Here is a 22,103-nt window from a genome sequence, read left to right as displayed (position 1 = left end):
CAAACAAATGCACTAGTAGTAGACGATGCAAATAAATATATATCATATCATAACTTGTATTAAAATAGTTTGTATTATAATATCTTATTTTTACCTTTCAAAAATGATGTGTCTATAGATTCTAGGCTACTGCAATGCATTGTGGGACTATGTGTCACTATGGTGTTTTTGCTATGTAAACTAATGAACTGCTGCATGAATAATAAATAACGCAAATAAATACGTATATTTATTTGCAACTTGAATCTAACAATTTTGTAATATTGTTTTTTTTTTTTTTTTTTTTTTTCCAATTCTATTTCATTGTGGGACTTGTAGTGTCACTATGATGTTTTTTTTGCAATCTCTTTGAGAATGCCTGATCTAATTTAATAAACTACTGCATTTTACAATCCCCGTTTCCATATGAGTTGGGAAATTGTGTTAGATGTAAATATAAACGGAATACAATGATTTGCAAATCATTTTCAACCCATATTCAATTGAATATGCTACAAAGACAACATATTTGATGTTCAAACTGATAAACATTTTTTTTTTGCAAATAATCATTAACTTTAGAATTTGATGCCAGCAACACGTGACAAAGAAGTTGGGAAAGGTGGCAATAAATACTGATAAAGTTGAGGAATGCTCATCAAACACTTATTTGGAACATCCCACAGGTGAACAGGCAAATTGGGAACAGGTGGGTGCCGTGATTAGGTATAAAAGTAGATTCCATGAAATGCTCAGTCATTCACAAACAAGGATGGGGCGAGGGTCACCACTTTGTCAACAAATGCGTGAGCAAATTGTTGAACAGTTTAAAAAAAAAAACTTTCTCAACCAGCTATTGCAAGGAATTTAAGGATTTCACCATCTACGGTCCGTAATATCATCAAAGGGTTCAGAGAATCTGGAGAAATCACTGCACGTAAGCAACTAAGCCCGTGACCTTCGATCCCTCAGGCTGTACTGCATCAACAAGCGACATCAGTGTGTAAAGGATATCACCACATGGGCTCAGGAACACTTCAGAAACCCACTGTCAGTAACTACAGTTGGTCGCTACATCTGTAAGTGCAAGCTAAAACTCTCCTATGCAAGGCGAAAACCGTTTATCAACAACACCCAGAAACGCCGTCGGCTTCGCTGGGCCTGAGCTCATCTAAGATGGACTGATACAAAGTGGAAAAGTGTTCTGTGGTCTGACGAGTCCACATTTCAAATTGTTTTTGGAAACTGTGGACGTCGTGTCCTCCGGACCAAAGAGGAAAAGAACCATCCGGATTGTTATAGGCGCAAAGTTGAAAAGCCAGCATCTGTTAAGGGTTGGGGTCTATTAGTGCCCAAGACATGGGTAACTTACACATCTGTGAAGGCGCCATTAATGCTGAAAGGTACATACAGGTTTTGGAGCAACATATGTTGCCATCCAAGCAACGTTACCATGGACGCCCCTGCTTATTTCAGCAAGACAATGCCAAGCCCCGTGTTACATCAACGTGGCTTCATAGTAAAAGAGTGCGGGTACTAGACTGGCCTGCCTGTAGTCCAGACCTGTCTCCCATTGAAAATGTGTGGCGCATTATGAAGCCTAAAATACCACAACGGAGACCCCCGGACTGTTGAACAACTTAAGCTGTACATCAAGCAAGAATGGGAAATAATTCCACCAGAGAAGCTTAAAAAATGTGTCTCCTCAGTTCCCAAACGTTTAATGAGTGTTGTTAAAAGGAAAGGCCATGTAACACAGTGGTGAACATGCCCTTTCCCAACTACTTTGGCACGTGTTGCAGCCATGAAATTCTATGTTAATTATTATTTGCAAAAAAAAATAAAGTTTATGAGTTTGAACATCAAATATCTTGTCTTTGTAGTGCATTCAATTGAATATGGGTTTAAAATGATTTGCAATTCATTGTATTCCGTTTATATTTACATCTAACACAATTTCCCAACTCATATGGAAACGGGTTTTGGAATAAGTGACAAACACATGTCTTATAAGTTATATCAAGCTATTTTGTAATATGATATGTGAATACATAATTGTTTACATGGCTAGGCTACTGCAATGCATTGTGGGACTTGTAGTGTCACAATAGTGCTTTTGATAACTAAACCAATCCCTGCAATGAATAATAAATAACGTAATATAAATACATGTAATACCATTACTTGTATCAAACTATGTACTGTGTATATGATTGTATTCTATATTTTTTATTGATATACATACGGGGCTATTGCAGTGCATTCTGGGAATTGTAATATCAAAGTTCAAATGAAATGTATAATAATCATAATACTATATTCTAATTATGTAATTACATTTTTAACGATTAAATGTTTATTTAATGGTATTTTTAGGGCTACTTATTGTACATAGAAAATAGAAGGGCTTGAACACTCAGACATGAGATGTATAGACAGAAAAGTAGGCACAGGAAACAAGTCACTCTAGTTTTTATGTATTAAAGTCCTAAAATCCTATCATTTCATTTGACCACAAAGACATTATTCTGCACACTTTTCCTTTTTCTTCTCCAAACTGGCAACTTGTGGTGGATGCAGGAAGAGTTTGTCACCCAAAGGTGCACATGATAAAGTGTATTTAAATGCAAAGTGCAGCAGTAAGGAGGAAGGCATTAGTTATTCTCTGTATGACTGCCACCGCTGAAAATAACTCTTCTGGACACTTAAATAACAAATGACACTCCATATCTACAATAAAAAACCTTAACATTTTCCTTCATGACAAATAACACCACATTATGGGATGTAAAACACCTCATTTGCTCCATTTAAATTATAATGCGGAGTCCATTGCTTGATTTATTTTTGCTTGTGTCCAATCAATCAATGTTACTTTTAGCTGTATCAAAAAAAAGAAGCTACTTACATCATTTGCATTTAGAAAGGGTCGTAAATTTTAGTCTAAGAAACTTTGTCGTCTAGTTTATTGATCCTTTCGTGGCTAGAAGGAGCTTCAAAATGTGTCCCATGGATGATTGACATTTTGATTAAACAATGTTTAATTACTGTACGTAGTTCCTGTACAACAATTTCCAATATTTAGACTGTGTACAGAATACGTAACAGGAGCTATATTACTTTTACTGTATTATATATATTTCTTAGGGCTGGGTGATAAAACGATATCAATATATATTACGATAGACGCGTAATCAATATCAATAAATAATGTGTTTGATAAAACGATCCAACATTTTTTTAACCTTCTTTGTTGGACAAAAGCGGAAGTTGCATAGCAAGGTTGGTTGCATGAACAAAAGCACTCGCTTTCTGGTAACCGAGCAACACAGGAAGTGATCACTGATCAGTGGGAGTGACAACAGCCAATCAGGTAACAGTATCAATTATCACGCTTGGTTGCCCCATCTTTTAGTCTCTCGGTTTATTCTTTGCATGGAGTGAGAAGAGAAAGCAAAAATGAGTGCTGCAGAGAGCGAAGAAATTGTGGATAACAGAGGAAAAGTCACCTCGACACTATGGCAGTTTTTTGGAATTTTTTTTATAGAAGGACCGCAGTCAGACCAATGTGGTCTTTAAATGATGCAAGGCACTCGTCCCCCTCAATACCGGTAATACAACACCACCTTATCCGTGCTTACACTTTAGAGCACAGCCGTAACTTCCTGGCACTAAACGTGCAGAAAATAGTTCTTCTCAGGTTTCACACTTTGCACTATTTTGCTACACTTTATTTAGCATTTCTTAAATATTTCTCATTTTTGCACCTTCATTTTAAAAGATTTTTGTTAAGGGTTCAATGTGATTTTAGAATTGTGTTTACATTGTTGGAGTGTTTTCCATGCTTGTGTTGATATTTCCTTTCCTTTCTGCCTTGGTAGCTGAGGGATTATAATCAGACGAAAGTTACATTTGAAATAAAAATGTTGGTCAGAAAAAAAAAATCAATAATTATCGATATAAAACACTTATATCGTGATAAAGTTTTCAGCCATATTGCCCAGCTATAGTATTTCCTACATCAACGTACACCAGCGGATCCAGCAGATGGCAGCGTTTTATACCTTTCCCAAGTATCATCCCTTCAGGAGGAGGAATAGCTTAACATGCTTCATTACACATACACCGGAGTCAAAATGTAAACAAACGGCATTGGTGGATCTGCACCTGACATCCACTGTAATGATACAAAGTACAGGCACGTGTCTAGTCGTTACTACTATGATTACGCCGATATTTTTTGGCATTGCAACGTCTTCTTTCATTTAAAAAAAAAAATTATATTATGTTTATAAACTCAGGAAATATGTCCCTGGACACATGAGGACTTGGAATATTACCAATGTGTGATACTCTAACACAGAATAAATGATTATTACATTTGAACAGAAGTGTAGATAGAACACGTTAAAAGAGGAAGTAAGCAGATATTAACAGTAAATAAACAAGTAGATTAATAATTAATTTTCTACCACTTGTACTTAATAATTTTGACAATATAATAGAATGGAAAATGACACACAATATGTTACTGCATATGTCAGCAGACTAAATTAGGAGCCTTTGTTTGCTTACTTACTAATAAAAGACAAGTTGTCTTGTATGTTCACTATTTTATTAAAGGACAAACTTGCAATAAAGTTAAAGTTAAAGTACAAATGATTGTCACACACACACTAGGTGTGGCGAAATTATTCTCTGCATTTGACCCATCACCCTTGATCACCCCCTGGGAGGTGAGGGGAGCAGTGGGCAGCAGCGGTGGCCGCGCCCGGGAACCATTTTTGGTGATTTAACCCCCAATTCCAACCCTTGATGCTGAGTACCAAGCAGGGAGGTAATGGGTCCAAATAAGAAACATATGTTTAATGTAACCTAAGATTTTTTGTTAAAGAGGAACATTATCACCAGACCTATGTAAGCGTCAATATATACCTTGATGTTGCAGAAAAAAGACCAAACATTTTTTTAACCGATTTCCGAACTCTAAATGGGTGAATTTTGGCGAATTAAACGCCTTTCTATTATTTGCTCTCGGAGCGATGACATCACAACGTGACGTCACATCGGGAAGCAATCCGCCATTTTCTCAAACACATTACAAACACCGAGTCAAATCAGCTCTGTTATTTTCCGTTTTTTCGACTGTTTTCCGTACCTTGGAGACATCATGCCTCGTCGGTGTGTTGTCAGAGGGTGTAACAACACGAACAGGGACGAATTCAAGTTGCACCAGTGGCCCAAAGATGCGAAAGTGGCAAGAAATTGGACGTTTGTTCCGCACACTTTACCGACGAAAGCTATGCTACGACAGAGATGGCAAGAATGTGTGTATATCCTGCGACACTCAAAGCAGATGCATTTCCAACGATAAAGTGAAAGAAATCTGCCGCCAGACCCCCATTGAATCTGCCGGAGTGTGTGAGCAATTCAGGGACAAAGAACCTCGGTAGCACGGCAAGCAATGGCAGCAGTTTGTTCCCGCAGACGAGCGAGCTAAACCCCCTGGATGTCTTGGCTCACACTGTCCCGAAGATGATCAAGAGAAGAATATCGACCCTAGCTTCCCTGGCCTGCTGACATCAACTCCAAAACTGGACAGATCAGCTTTCAGGAAAAGAGCGCGGATGAGGGTATGTCTTCAGAATATATTAATTGATGAAAATTGGGCTGTCTGCACTCTCAAAGTGCATGTTGTTGCCAAATGTATTTCATATGCTGTAAACCTAGTTCATAGTTGTTAGTTTCCTTTAATGCCAAACAAACACATACCAATCGTTGGTTAGAAGGCGATAGCCGAATTCGTCCTCGCTTTCTCCCGTGTCGCTGGCTGTCGTGTCGTTTTCATCGGTTTCGCTTGCATACGGTTCAAACCGATATGGCTCAATAGCTTCAGTTTCTTCTTCAATTTCGTTTTCGCTACCTGCCTCCACACTACAACCATCCGTTTCAATACATGCGTAATCTGTTGAATCGCTTAAACCGCTGAAATCCGAGTCTGAATCCGAGCTAATGTCGCTATAGCTTGCTGTTCTATGCGCCATGTTTGTTTGTGTTGGCATCACTATGTGACGTCACAGGAAAATGGACGGGTGTATACAACAATGGTTAAAATCAGGCACTTTGAAGCTTTTTTTAGGGATATTGCGTGATGGGTAAAATTTTGAAAAAAACTTCGAAAAATAAAATAAGCCACTGGGAACTGATTTTTAATGGTTTTAACCCTTCTGAAATTGTGATAATGTTCCGCTTTAAAATAAAGTCAATAATGCAATTTTTTGTGGTCCCCTTTATTTAGAAAAGTATCAAAAAGTATCTAAATAATTGTGGTACCGGTGCAACACTAATTTCTACACATATTTGTTTTGTTGTTCACGTTTTTTGCTCACATGCACATGTGTCAAGGCCAATTATACCAAATCTATGTGCATATCAACTCACATGTATATATTATGTAATCTACGTACCACAAATAGATTGCAGTCCTGGGGGAATTAATACATGCTGTAAATATTCATAGGTAATTGCATTTTCACAATGACAGAAATTGTCTCTTATCCCTTACTAATTAAGTGCCCCTTAATTGTACGTGAATGTGAATGGATTTACACATATTACCATAGGGCTGGCTGTGTGATTAAGTGAGGCACACGATGTATTGCTTATGCAAATTGACCAGATTAATATGATTAGGATTGGTCCAATGGTTATGTAAGTGCATAATTGACATGATGAGAATGATAAACAATGGTAATGTAATTCAAAAATGAGCTTTCTTACCCAGCTTTGTTGGAGGCTGGATGACGTGCAGGGAAAGAGGGGAGGGAGTCGTCCCTTTGCGCGCATACTGGACATGCATCTTGTCCCTGGACATGAAGCTTGGATGTTTACTGCATCCTCCTCTTCTTCACTTCTATGTCAGAGAGCAGCGCGGCCAGCGTCTTCCTGTAGACTGAGGTAAGAATTACGGCATGTTTCCTCTTTCACTGTCATTTTTGCACCATTTTAAGCACTTTGCGTCATTCTCACGGAAATAGCCTGATTGGTAATTGAATGAATACAAAACGACGCAGTCGAGGCTGCAAAATGTCCAAGTTGAAAAAGTAATGGAATGGGTTGAAAACCTGGTCGTTGTCTCACAGGTGTTTTTAATTGTTTGTTTTAAAAGCAGGTTCACCCGCACCGCTAATTGTCTTTAAGGCTTTATACGTACTCGGGAAAAAAGGTCGTTAAAATGAAAAATATTACGTTTTCAGAAAAGTAGTACGTTTACAAATCTGGGAATGTGTCTCGGCAGTCATTTTATCGCGTACTTTAAGTATTAAAAGTAACTTCAAGAGGTGAACCTACTTTAAAAATGATAGCTAGCCTGCTTGCTTACGCGGTCACTGCCCGGTTCACTGCGCATGCGCCACATCTACAACTTCCTGTTTACTTCACTTTTAAAATTTTTTAAATAAAACAATAATATAATATTACAAAAATAACAAAGCATGTGGATTCAAAGTATTTGGATGACCAAAATGAATTAATAAATTGTGCTTTCAAATTGTAAGCATGAAATGTAAGCTTATTTAGTAGTTTATGGCAGTGTTTTTCAACACACTAGTGTGCCATGAGACATTGTCTGGTGTGCCGTGGGAAATTATGCAACTTCACCTAATTGGTCCAAAAAATATTTTTTGCAAATCAATAATTATAACAATGTGCCGTTGTCTAGTGCAGTGTTTTTCAACCTTTTTTTGCATACTTGCCAACCCTCCCGATTTTTCCGGGAGACTCCCGAAATTCAGCACCTCTCCCGAAAACCTCCCGGGACAAATATTCTCCCGAAAATCTCCCGATTTTCAGCCGGAGCTGGAAGCCACGCCCCCTCCAGCTCCATGCGGACCTGAGTGAGGACAGCCTTTTTTCATGACGGGAGGACAACAGGGTGACAAGAACTAAATCATCCAGACTACAGATAAATTGTATTATTATGTTTATCTTACCTAAAAATAAATATATTTATTAATTTAAAAAAAACAAAAAAAACAAAATTTTTACTATATTTTGCTAAAAACATCAAAATTAATTGTATTTTTCTTTGTATTTTTTCTGACTCCTTATTACATCCAGCCATAGAATTATACATTAAAATAAACATATTTGAAATAATTGATTTTAAATGATCATAATAATTCATTTAAAATGACCATATTTAATTATTAAAATAATTGCTTGTTTATCAACAACTTTAACATTTCATTCATTACATTTTGAAGCTCTCAGAAGCCAAGTTATGTTATATTCCTTAATATTTATTTATGCAAGTCTGAAGTATCAATTATCTAAACACAGTTTTGTTTGCATATTTTCAGGATATAGATATATATATATATATATATATATATATATGAAATACTTGACTTGGTGAATTCTAGCTGTCAATATACTCCTCCCCTCTTAACCACACGCCCCCCCCTCCCGAAATTGGAGGTCTCAAGGTTGGCAAGTATGGTTTAAGACAGTGTTTTTCAACCACTGTGCCGCGGCACACTAGTGTGCCGTGAGATATTGTCTGGTGTGCCGTGGGAAATTATGCAACTTCACCTAATTGGTCCAAAAAATATTTTTTGCACATCAATAATTATAACTATGTGCCGTTGTCTAGTGCAGTGTTTTTCAACCTTTTTTGGTATGTAAAAGGTATGTAATGCTTAAACCAAAAATGAACAAAAGGCAAGTCCCGCTAGGAAAAGACACTGAAGCATAGGGATGGCTATGCAAAACAAAAGTAAAACTGAACTGGCTACAAAGTAAACAAAAACAGAATGCTGGACGACAGCAAAAACTTACAGCGTGTGGAGCGGAGACGGCGTCCACAAAGTACATCCCGTACATGACATGGCAATCAACAGTGTCCCCACAAAGAAGGATAGCGTACGCACAACTTAAATAGTCTTGATTGCCAAAACAAAGCAGGTGCGGGCAATGGAACTCAAAGGAAGGCGTGAAGCTGCTACAGGAGAACACCAACAAAACAGGAAGGGTCACCAAATTAACAGCGCAAGACAGGAACTAAAGCACTACACACAGGAAACAACAACAAACTCAAAATAAGGCATGACAACCTGGTGGAGTTTCATTTTTTAACCTTTTCTGCCGGTGGTGTGCCTTCGTATTTTTTTTTATGAACAAAATGTGCCTTGGCTCAAAAAAGGTTGAAAAACACTGGTTTATGGCAATGAAACCAATAATATGTCAAAGATTCAAATTTGAATAATGAACAATGTAGATGGAAAAAGGTTATGTATTTTATTTTTTTAAATGTAGTCGATTAATTGAGGTTATCAGCAGGTCCTTTTCCAAACTGTTATTAAAAAAAAGTAAAATGCTGTCCAGTAGGTAATGGAAGTTTTTTTTATATATATTTTTTTGAATTTTATAAACCTCTATTTATAATATGAACATTTATCCAATCCACTTTATTTGTATAGCACATTTAAACAACAGAAATGTTTCCAAAGTGCTGCACAACAATATTAAAAACAATATTCAAATATTATCCTTAGCTCCACCAATGACTGAATAAAAAACAAAAAAATTAATAAATATAAAACCAATATAAAAATAAATATGATTAAAAACGATTTTAAAGGGTAAAACCAATTAAAACAATAAATAGAAATCCAAATTTTAAAAACACCGAGGACCACACAACTCACGTAGTGTTAAAAGCCAAAGAATAAAAGTAGGTCTTAAGACGACATTCTATCAAGAAATAATAAGCAAAACAAGTACAGAAACAGTACAAAGGTAGCGTTTTTGACGCTAATAGATAGCGTTTCTGATGCTAACATGTTAGATTGCCAAGTTTTGGGGGGTGTTTGTTATAAACCGTCTGGGTTTTTTAAGTTTTGCAGTCTTTTAATGCCTCTAATGAACTCTTGTTAGCGTTTGTGATGCTAATATACTTTGTGGGATGTCTTGTTAGCCCTCATAAAGGTAGCGTTTGTGACGCTAATAGGTGGCATTTCTGATGCTAACACATTAGATTGCCAAGTTTCGGGGGGCCTTTGTGATAAACCGGCTGGGTTTTTAAAGAATTGCAGTCTTTTAGTTTAGATGCCAATTAACTTGAATTAGTCATCATAAGAGGTAGCGTTCGTAACGCTACAGTAATAGGTAGCATTTCTGATGCTAACATGTTAGATTGCCAGGTTTTGGGGGGTGTTTGTTGTACAAACCCCGTTTCCATATGAGTTGGGAAATTGTGTTAGATGTAAATATAAACGGAATACAATGATTTGAAAATCATTTTCAACCCATATTCAGTTGAATATGCTACAAAGACAACATATTTGATGTTCAAACTGATAAACATTTTTTGTTTTTGAAAATAATCATTAACTTTAGAATTTGATGCCAGCAACACGTGACAAAGAAGTTGGGAAAGGTGGCGATAAATACTGATAAAGTTGAGGAATGCTCATCAAACACTTATTTGGAACATCCCACAGGTGTGCGGGCTAATTGGGAACAGGTGGGTGCCATGATTAGGTATAAAAGTAGATTCACAAACAAGGATGGGGCGAGGGTCACCACTTTGTCAACAAATGCGTGAGCAAATTGTTGAACAGTTTAAGAAAAACCTTTCTCAACCAGCTATTGCAAGGAATTTAGGGATTTCACCATCTACGATCCGTAATATCATCAAAGGGTTTAGAGAATCTGGAGAAATCACTGCACGTAAGCAGCTAAGCGCGTGACCTTCGATCCCCCAGGCTGTACTGCATCAACAAGCGACATCAGTGTGTAAAGGATATCACCACATGGGCTCAGGAACACTTCAGAAACCCACTGTCAGTAACTACAGTTGGTCGCTACATCTGTAAGTGCAAGTTAAAACTCTCCTATGCAAGGCGAAAACTGTTTATCAACAACACCCAGAAACGCCGTCGGCTTCGCTGGGCCTGAGCTCATCTAAGATGGACTGATACAAAGTGGAAAAGTGTTCTGTGGTCTGACAAGTCCACATTTCAAATTGTTTTTGAAACTGTGGACGTTGTGTCCTCCGGACCAAAGAGGAAAAGAACCATCCGGATTGTTATAGGCGCAAAGTTGAAAAGCCAGCATCTGTGATGGTATGGGGGTCTATTAGTGCCCAAGACATGGGTAACTTACACATCTGTGAAGGCGCCATTAATGCTGAAAGGTACATACAGGTTTTGGAGCAACATATGTTGCCATCCAAGCAACGTTACCATGGACGCCCCTGCTTATTTCAGCAAGACAATGCCAAGCCACGTGTTACATCAACGTGGCTTCATAGTAAAAGAGTGCGGGTACTAGACTGGCCTGCCTGTAGTCCAGACCTGTCTCCCATTGAAAATGTGTGGCGCATTATGAAGCCTAAAATACCACAACGGAGACCCCCGGACTGTTGAACAACTTAAGCTGTACATCAAGCAAGAATGGGAAATAATTCCACCTGAGAAGCTTAAAAAATGTGTCTCCTCAGTTCCCAAACGTTTACTGAGTGTTGTTAAAAGGAAAGGCCATGTAACACAGTGGTGAACATGCCCTTTCCCAACTACTTTGGCACGTGTTGCAGCCATGAAATTCTAAGTTAATTATTATTTGCAAAAAAAAAAAAGGTTTATGAGTTTGAACATCAAATATGTTGTCTTTGTAGCATATTCAATTGAATATGGGTTGAAAAGGATTTGCAAATCATTGTATTCCGTTTATATTTACATCTAACACAATTTCCCAACTCATATGGAAACGGGGTTTGTAGATGCTAATGAACTCTTGTTATTTTTCATAAGAGCTAGCGCTTCTGATGCTAACATGTTCGGTGGCTAAGTTTTGTGGGGTGTTGTTGGTATTGTTCTAATGAATTTCTTGGTCTCATGTGCGTTTCAGAACAACTTGCCAATCATCCAGTTGTCGTTCCACAGCCTGGCTGATGGGGGCGCCATACTCCGCCTACTAAAAATGACAGAGGCGGGGTCCTCCAACTGCTGCTTGGCAACAGCACCGCCCCCCGGCGAGGCGGCGTTGGGTCTGGAGGAGAGCACCAAGCTGCTGGGCGTGCAGGTGGTCCTGATCCTGGCGTACAGCGCCATCATCGTGCTGGGCGTGACCGGCAACAGCCTGGTCATCTACGTGGTCTACCGGTTCAGGACCCTCCGCACCGTCACCAACTTCTTCATCGTCAACCTGGCGGTGGCCGACCTGCTGGTCAACACGCTGTGCCTGCCGTTCACGCTGGCCTACACGCTCTACGGCGAGTGGATGTTCGGCCGCGTGCTGTGCTTCGTGCTGCCGTGCGCTCAGGGCGCCGCCGTGCACGTGTCCACCATCACGCTGAACGTCATCGCGCTGGACCGCTACCGCAGCATCGTCCGCCACACCGAGAGCAAGATGTCCAGGGACGTGTGCGCCGCCGTCATCGCCCTCACCTGGGCCGTCAGCGCCCTCCTGGCCAGCCCCTTGGCCATCTTCCGCGAGTACGGCACCTTCGAGCTCGCGCCCGGCGAGTCCCTGCAGGTGTGCGCGGAGAAGTGGCCGGAGGGCGGCGTGAACGGGAGCGTCTACAGCGTCTCCATGCTGGTGCTGCAGTACGGCTTTCCGCTGGCTGTCAACTGCGTGGCCTACGTGCGCATCTGGACCGCCATGAAGAGCCGCATGGCAGCGTGCAGCGGCCTCGAGGGGCACCACCGGCGCCGGCGGAAGACCACCAAGATGCTGGTGACCATGGTGGTGGTGTTCGCCGTCAGCTGGCTGCCGCTGCACGCCTTCCAGCTGGCGGTGGACATCGACAGCAGCGTGGTCTACATGCGGGACTTCAAGCTGCTCTTCAGCGCCTTCCACGTGGTCGCCATGTGCTCCACCTTCGTCAACCCCATCTTGTACGGCTGGATGAACAAAAACTACAGGAGCGCCTTCCTGTCCGTCTGCCACTGCTACCGCCCCTTTAAGGGCCACGCCCGCACGCACAAAGGCACGCCAGGCAACGTCTTTTCGGGCTCCAAGTGCACCAAAGTCTGAGTCCGGAGAAACTGCATCTTCCTCACAGGTCCATGTCTTCTAGGTCAGAACCAGCCCAGCAGGCACAAAACATTAAAACAACGTTGAGAACTTCTTGAATTAGGTCCTGACGTTGAGCAACTCAAATACAACGTTGAAGCAACATGCTGACGTTGATTAGACCATTGAATTTTGGTCATTTCCCAACCAATATTCCATAACACAAATACAACGTTGAAACAATGTTGGACTCTGACCTTGATTTGACCATTGAATTCTGGTTGTTTCCCAACCAATATTCTACAAAACAAATACAACGTTGAAAAAACATGCTTTTTGACATTTAATCAATGTTGGGTTCTGACGTTGATTTGACCATTGAAATTTGGTCATTTTCCAACCAATATTCTACAACACAAATACAACGTTGAAACATCATGCTTTTTGTCGACGTTTGAACAATGTTGGGTTCTGACGTTGATTTGACCATTGAATTTTGGTCATTTCCCAACCAATATTCCACAACAAAAATACAACGTTGAAACAATGTTGGGTTCTGACGTTGATTTGACCATTGAAATTTGATTGTTTCCGAACCAATATTCCACGACACAAATACAACGTTGAAATAACATGCTTTTTGTCGACGTTTGAACAATGTTGGGTTCTGACGTTGATTTGACCATTGAAATTTGGTCATTTCCCAACCAATATTCCATAACACAAATACAAGGTTGAAACAATGTTGGGCTCTGACGTTGATTTGACCATTGAATTCTGGTTGTTTCCCAAACAATATTCTACAACACAAATACAACGTTGAAACAATGTTGGGCTCTGACGTTGATTTGACCATTGAATTCTGGTTGTTTCCCAAACAATATTCTACAACACAAATACAACGTTGAAACAATGTTGGGCTCTGACGTTGATTTGACCATTGAATTCTGGTTGTTTCCCAAACAATATTCTACAACACAAATACAACGTTGAAACAACATGCTTTTTGTCGACGTTTATTCAATGTCAGATTCTGACGTTGATTTGACCATTGAATTTTGGTCATTTCCCAACCAATATTCCATAACACAAATACAACGTTGAAACAATGTTGGGCTCTGACCTTGATTTGACCATTGAATTCTGGTTGTTTCCCAAACAATATTCTACAACACAAATACAACGTTGAAACAATGTTGGGCTCTGACGTTGATTTGACCATTGAATTCTGGTTGTTTCCCAACCAATATTCTACAACACAAATACAACGTTGAAACAATGTTGGGCTCTGACGTTGATTTGACCATTGAATTCTGGTTGTTTCCCAACCAATATTCCACAACACAAATACAACGTTGAAACAACATGCTTTTTGTCGACGTTTGAACAATGTTGGGTTCTGACATTGATTTGACCATTGAATTTTGGTAATTTACCAACCAATATTCCACAACAAAAATACAACGTTGAAACAATGTTGGGTTCTGACGTTGATTTGACCATTGAAATTTTGTTGTTTCCGAACCAATATTCCACGACACAAATACAACGTTGAAAAAACATGCTTTTTGACGACGTTTAAACAATGTTGGGTTCTGACGTTGATTTGACCATTGAATTTTGGTCATTTTCCAACCAATATTCTACAACACAAATACAACGTTGAAACAACATGCTTTTTGTCGACGTTTGAACAATGTTGGGTTCTGACGTTGATTTGACCATTAAATTTTGGTCATTTCCCAACCAATATTCCACAACAAAAATACAACGTTGGAACAATGTTGGGTTCTGATGTTGATTTGACCATTGAAATTTGATCGTTTCCGAACCAATATTCCACGACACAAATACAACGTTGAAAAAACTTGCTTTTTAACAACGTTTAATCAATGTTGGGTTCTGACTTTGATTTGACTATTGATATTTGGTTGCTTCCTAACCAAAATTCCACAACACAAACATAACGTTGAAGCAACATGCTTTTTGTCGACGTCTAATCAATATCGGGTTCTGACGTTGATTTGACCATTGAATTTTGGTCGTTTCCTAAACAATATTCTACAGCACAAATACAACGTTGAAACAATGTTGGGTTCTGACGTTGATTTGACCATTGAAATTTGATCGTTTCCGAACCAATATTGCACGACACAAATACAACGTTGAAAAAACATGCTTTTTGACGACGTTTAAACAATGTAGGGTTCTGACGTTGATTTGACCATTGAAATTTGGTCATTTTCCAACTAATATTCTACAACACAAATACAACGTTGAAACAACATGCTTTTTGTCGACGTTTATTCAATGTCAGGTTCTGACGTTGATTTGACCATTGAATTTTGGTCATTTCCCAACCAATATTCCATAACACAAATACAACGTTGAAACAATGTTGGGCTCTGACGTTGATTTGACCATTGAATACTGGTTGTTTCACAAACAATATTCTACAACACAAATACAACGTTGAAACATCATGCTTTTTGTCGACGTTTGAACAATGTCGGGTTCTGACGTTGATTTGACCATTGAATTTTGGTCATTTCCCAACCAATATTCCACAACAAAAATACAACGTTGAAACAATGTTGGGCTCTGACGTTGATTTGACCATTGAATACTGGTTGTTTCCCAAACAATATTCTACAACACAAATACAACGTTGAAACATCATGCTTTTTGTCGACGTTTGAACAATGTCGGGTTCTGACGTTGATTTGACCATTGAATTTTGGTCATTTCCCAACCAATATTCCACAACAAAAATACAACGTTGAAACAATGTTGGGCTCTGACGTTGATTTGACCATTGAATTCTGGTTGTTTCCCAAACAATATTCTACAACACATATACAACGTTAAAAAAACTTGCTTTTTGACTATGTTTAATCAATGTTGGGTTCTGACTTTGATTTGACTATTGAAATTTGGTCGTTTCCTAACCAAAATTCCACAACACAAACATAACGTTGAAGCAACATGCTTTTTGTCGACGTCTAATCAACGTCAGGTTCTGACGTTGATTTGACCATTGAAATTTGGTCATTTTCCAACCAATATTCTACAACACAAATACAACGTTGAAAAAACATGCTTTTTGTCGACGTTTGAACAATGTCGAGTTAACAATGTTGGGTTCTGACGTTGATTTGACCATTGAAATTTGGTTGTTTCCGAACCAATATTCCACGACACAAATACAACGTTGAAGCAAAATGCTTTTTGTCGATGTCTAATCAATGTCGGGTTCTGACGTTGATTTGACCATTGAATTTTGGTCATTTCCCAACCAATATTCTACAACAAAAATACAACGTTGAAACAATGTTGGGTTCTGACGTTGATTTGACCATTGAAATTTGGTCATTTTCCAACTAATATTCTACAACACAAATACAACGTTGAAACAACATGCTTTTTGTCGACGTTTGAACAATGTTGGGTTCTGACGTTGATTTGACCATTGAATTTTGGTCGTTTCCCAACCAATATTCCACAACACAAATACAACAATGAAACAACATGCTTTTTGACAACGTTTAATCAATGTTGGTTAGTGACGTTGATTTGACCATTGAAATTTGGTCATTTCCCAACCAACAACGTGGATCCAACGTTAGACATCAACGTTGTCTCAATTTACAAATACAACTATTTGTCCGTTTTAAAGGACGTGTACGTATAATCAACGCTGTATCAATGTCTTGTGCCTGCTGGGCTGTTGGTTTTGAGTAACAAACAAGATGGCTGAGATAGTTCAAAGAATTTTGAACTTTGAGACATCTATTGGTTTTAAAGGATGCCCGACACAATATGACAAGAACCATATTGATTTTAAGGACCATATAACGTACGTTCTATTTATTTTCCCCCCTCTCTGTCACCCCAAGATGCCTATTGGTTTTAAAAGACATTGCTGATTTTTAGCCAATCATCAAACCTTGCAAACTATAATCACTTTTTTGGGGTTATTGTCCTATTGATTTTTTTTTTCTGTGTCCCGGTCACTTTCAGAACGCTACTGCTTTTGGATTCATCCTTTGTCAATTCAGGAACTATAGTATGAATTCTAAAGATTTGATCCGTTGATTTTTGTCTCTCTGCGTCAGATGTTAAGATGCCTATTGGTTTTGAAAGACTTCAGCCAACCTTATCAAAGAAGAAAGTCTACATGCTATTAACTGTCTGGATGGGTTTTTGGGTCAGGTGGAAGCAAGATTCCTCTTGATTTTGAGGATGACTGTCGATCCAAGGAGTTTATTGGGACGTCTCGAGGCAAGAACCATATGGATTTTAGGGACCACACAATATGATGCACGTTTTATTGATTTTTTTCCCCCTCAAGATGCCTATTGATTTTGAAGGACATTAAGAGCGATGCTGCTTTTCAAACAACCATCACACCTGACAAGTATTTGCCAAAGCAAGAACCATATTGACTTTTTTTTGTGTCACTGTGCTATTTATTTTTTATTTTTGTAGTATCCTGGTCACATTCAGAACACTACTGCTTTTGAATCCGACGCAAGATGATAAGCATTAATCCTTTCCTGTGTTCTATTGATGTGTGTCCTCTCTTAGCCAGATGTTAAAATTAACTATTGCTTTTGAATGACTTCAACTAATTCTCTACACGGATTATAATCGTTTGGATGTTTAGTTTTCTTTCCATTTCAGCAAGATTCCTATTGATTTTGATCAAAGCATTTGTTTGGGGTTTCTCAGGGCAAGAATCATTGATTTTCAGGAATTTCAAGGATTTTTTTTTTTTTCATTTTATATATATATTTTTTTGAAATATTTTCTTGGTTTGACTTATTTGTGTTTTATTTATTTAAAAATATATATATTTTTAAAGATTTTATTGACATTTTAGTGCCGAAATCAACTCCTGCTGCAGATTTGTCGAGGCAAGACCCATATCGGTTTTAGGGAACATTGCATAGATTTTGCTTTGTCAGAGCAAGATCCCTATTGATTTTGACAGCTGAATGTCAAAGAATTGTTTACGGATTTTCCCCCTCTCCTCGTCTTCAGACCCCTGTTGCTTTTAAATGCCACAAACTTCCACAAACGATGCAAGACATTGAAGATTCCTCGCAGCAAGGACTATCTGTGGATTCTTCTCCTATTGATTTTTTACCTATTGCTTTTGGAATGACAGCGGAAGGGTCGCGAGATGTTCCGCGACAAAAGGCGAGGACTTTTATTGGTTTTAACGAGCATGCGACCCAAAAGGGCTGACGCAGGTGTCCTCTTTGTCAAAGCAAGACATCTATTGATTTTCAGTGAATGAAAAGGGAGTACAAATTAAATTAAACTCTATTTATGGATCAGTTGTTTTGTTTTTGTTTTTTAGGGAGTTTTGTTTCGTGTCCAAGCAAGACATTGATTTTTAAAAGCCCACTCCAAGATGGCGAAAGAGGTCAAAGGGCGGCAGCTCGTGTTGCGTTCAGGGTCCACACGCTCAAAGTGTCCTGTTACACGCCAAGTGTTGCCTTCGAGGACGCGGCCACGAACAAAGACGAGTACTTCCGGTTGACCTGCTTTGTTTGGCGCTGCGTGACGAGCACATTAAAAATGTCAACATCTGCTTTTCTTTTTGTTATGTTGTTTTTTTTTAGAGCACCTCCACGCTGGCGGGAAAATCAATAAGATGCACGTCAGCCCTAAAAGCCTCCGGATAACGAAGTGACAGCAACAAAAGCTTTAAATGTAATTTCCTTTTTTTTTTTAAAAACACGAGCATCATCCCCTCAGGATTCACATCTTTGTGCGCTTATTGAGCTCCTCCGCGGAGACATGACACAAAGATTGTGTATTCGCCAAGAGGGTCACACGGTCAGCACACTTTAAGCTATGCGAGGGATTTGTGAAACATGCCATTCAAATGTCACCATACATAGCATACAGTTCGGATTATATTATATTTCATTTATTTTGTTACATTTTTCTGTCACCATTTCCGTCCTTGAGAATGTTTCCATGGAGACATTGAAAGTATGAAAAAAAAAGAAAGAAAAAAAAAAGAAGTATATATTATGCTATTTGGTTGAAATATTTAAAATATACTTGAATATATCTGAGAGTCAAAATGATTTGTACTGTAAATACATTTTGTGAAAAAATATTATTTTAAATCAATTATTTAAAAATACAATTGAATGTATATTTGTGTATACACATTTCTATAAATAAGGTTTTTTTCCGACTGCATATTTTAACTCAGAATTGTATGCATTTTTTATGTATGTACAATTATTTGAATTAAAATATACAGTATATAAAACCACACTTCTGAATAATATTCTGTGTTACATCAAATGTATGATTATGATAAAACATTTTTCTATAAAATACATTTCGAAAAAAATCAATATTAAAAATATATTTCAATGTATATTTTAATTTTAATAATTGTATGCATATTCTGTGTATCTAAATTCATTAGAAAAAAACATGTATTCAGTATATATTTATACATATTTCGAAATGTTTATCTAATATAAGTTAATTAATTACATTATAATAATCTAGAATAATTGGTAGTATATAATATTCTTATTTACAAATAGGTTTGTAATTTAAGTAATCTCATGCATTTTCTGTGTCTAAAATGATTAGAATTAAATGAGGAAATATTTATACAGTATTAAAACATGTTTTATTAAGAATATTATTTGAACTATAATATAAACCAATGAGAATATATATATATATATATATATATATATATACATATATATATATATACACATATATATACATATATATATATATATACATATATATATATATACACATATATATACATATATATATATATATACATATATATATATATATATATATATATATATATATATACATATATATATATATATATATATATATATATATATATATATATATATATATATATATATATATATGATGTATTATACTGTAAGTGTGTTCATGTTCGAAATTAACTAAAGAAAGAAAGTTAAACCTTTGTACCAATTATATACTATATACCAGTGACGTGCGGTGAGGTTCATGACTGGTGAGGCACTGACTTCATCACAGTCAGATTTACAAACATATGAACCCTAAAGAGTATCTTATTCACCATTTGATTGGCAGCAGTTAACGGGTTATGTTTAAAAGCTCATACCAGCATTCTTCCCTGCTTGGCACTCAGCATCAAGGGTTGGAATTGGGGGTTAAATCACCAAAAATTATTCCCAGGCGTGGCGCCGCTGCTGCCCACTGCTGCCCTCACATCCCAGGGAGTGATCAAGGGATGGGTCAAATGCAGAGGACAAATTTCACCACACCTAGTGTGTGTGTGACAATCATTGGTACTTTAACTTAACTTTAACTTTACACATACAAACTGTAGCACACAAAAAAGCACATTTAATTAAAAAAAACGTTATTATGGTCTAACCTTTACTTATAAGTGCGGGAACAGTGGTGTTGGTGTTGGAGGAGTTGTGAATGAATGAAATATGAAATCCGTGCTGCAGTCTGCAGGTGTACCTAATGTTGTGTCCCTGCAGTCGTTCACGGCTCCTCCGGCGCAAGCATTGTTGTTTTTGCACTTTTTGGCTTCTTGTTAAGTGACTTTTTTTGGGTGGATTCGGTCTTGCACGTGGAGGGTTTGGGTGTGGGCTTTGGTTGGTGTGGCGCTCCCGTCGGGGGGTGCAGTCTGCGGCACCAGGAGGCGAGATTACTGCGAGCCTCACACAGTGCATCTTCGCAGCAGTTTTATGATTGCTCAGCACAAGAAATACGTTACACACATATAGTTGTTGACAAAATACACTGTACATTATATACCTCAGCTAACTAAACTATGGAAATGTATAATATAGTTCATATAGCAATAAGGTCTCACTGCACAGCAGGCCAGCAGTTAGCCGAGTCATTGCGCAATCCATGTTGAGGCACTGAGTGACGTGCCTCAACTGGCTGTTGATCGCAGCACCGTCTCTTCTCAGTATTTGAACGGCAAATGTGAAAATTCAGCGATTTTGAATACAAATAATCTAAAACTGGTGAAGTTAAATGGAAAATAACTTTATCGTATAATCACTGGATACATATAACGATTTAATTAATTTTTTTTCTTTTTACATTTTTTTTCTTTCCATGATGGCCTCTAGTGACCGCACGTCACTGTCATACATATATATACATATACTGTATATATATATATACATATATATATACACACATACATACATATACATACATACATATACATATACATAAACATATATACATACATATACATATACACATATACATACATACATATACATACACATACATACATACATATATATATATATATACACATATATACATATATATATATATATATATATATACATATATACACATATATATACATATATATATACATATTTATACATATATACATATATATACACATATATATATATATATATACATATATATATATACACACACATATACATATACACACATATATATATATATATATATATATATATATATATATATATATATATATACATACATATATATATATATATATATACATATACATATATATATATATACTATCAAAATACATTAAATATTCTTAGGCGTTTTAATATATACTGTATACTTTATATAATTGTATTTATTCTTGCTGTATCTTGATGAATGTATTTTTCACAAGAGAAATGGAAGCAATGAAAGTCTATTTTGAGTGGACGATTGATAAATGTTTAAAACATAAATGCAATCATTTTTTTCTTGTTAATTGGACAAAAAAGACTTGTATGAAAAAATACAAGTAAAAAAATATTTTACTGAAAAATAAAAGTATTAATCAATTGTAATTAGAGATAAATAAGTAGTAACCAATGAATAAATCCCACTTATACTTAACTTGTGTACAATAGAGGCTGAACATTAAAGTGAATCTGATTTAGAGTTTCTCACTTTCAGAGGTAAAAAAACAAAAGTGCATTTTTGATAGAAAATGCTTGAAGTAAAACCTGCGGAGGTCGGCGAAACGTAAACACAGCTGCTTCTAGTTAGAAGGCAAATAAAGGACTCATCCCATAATACTCAGCAGT

The 22,103-nt window shown here is 37.3% G+C and overlaps 1 protein-coding gene across 1 annotated transcript; it reads left to right on the top strand.

Moving 5' to 3' along the window:
* Positions 1-11,954: 11,954 nt before the first annotated feature.
* npy2r (neuropeptide Y receptor Y2) lies at positions 11,955-13,046 on the top strand. The gene has a single exon (XM_061984555.1). The coding sequence runs from the start codon at positions 11,962-11,964 to the stop codon at positions 13,015-13,017; it is 1,056 nt and encodes a 351-aa protein (XP_061840539.1). The 5' UTR covers positions 11,955-11,961; the 3' UTR covers positions 13,018-13,046.
* The last annotated feature ends 9,057 nt before the right edge of the window (positions 13,047-22,103 follow it).

This window comes from Nerophis lumbriciformis, linkage group LG25 (genome assembly GCF_033978685.3).
Source record: "Nerophis lumbriciformis linkage group LG25, RoL_Nlum_v2.1, whole genome shotgun sequence".
Lineage (NCBI taxonomy): Eukaryota > Metazoa > Chordata > Actinopteri > Syngnathiformes > Syngnathidae > Nerophis > Nerophis lumbriciformis.
Note: the sequence above shows the minus strand (reverse complement) of the source record. Positions and strands in the feature narration are given on the sequence as shown.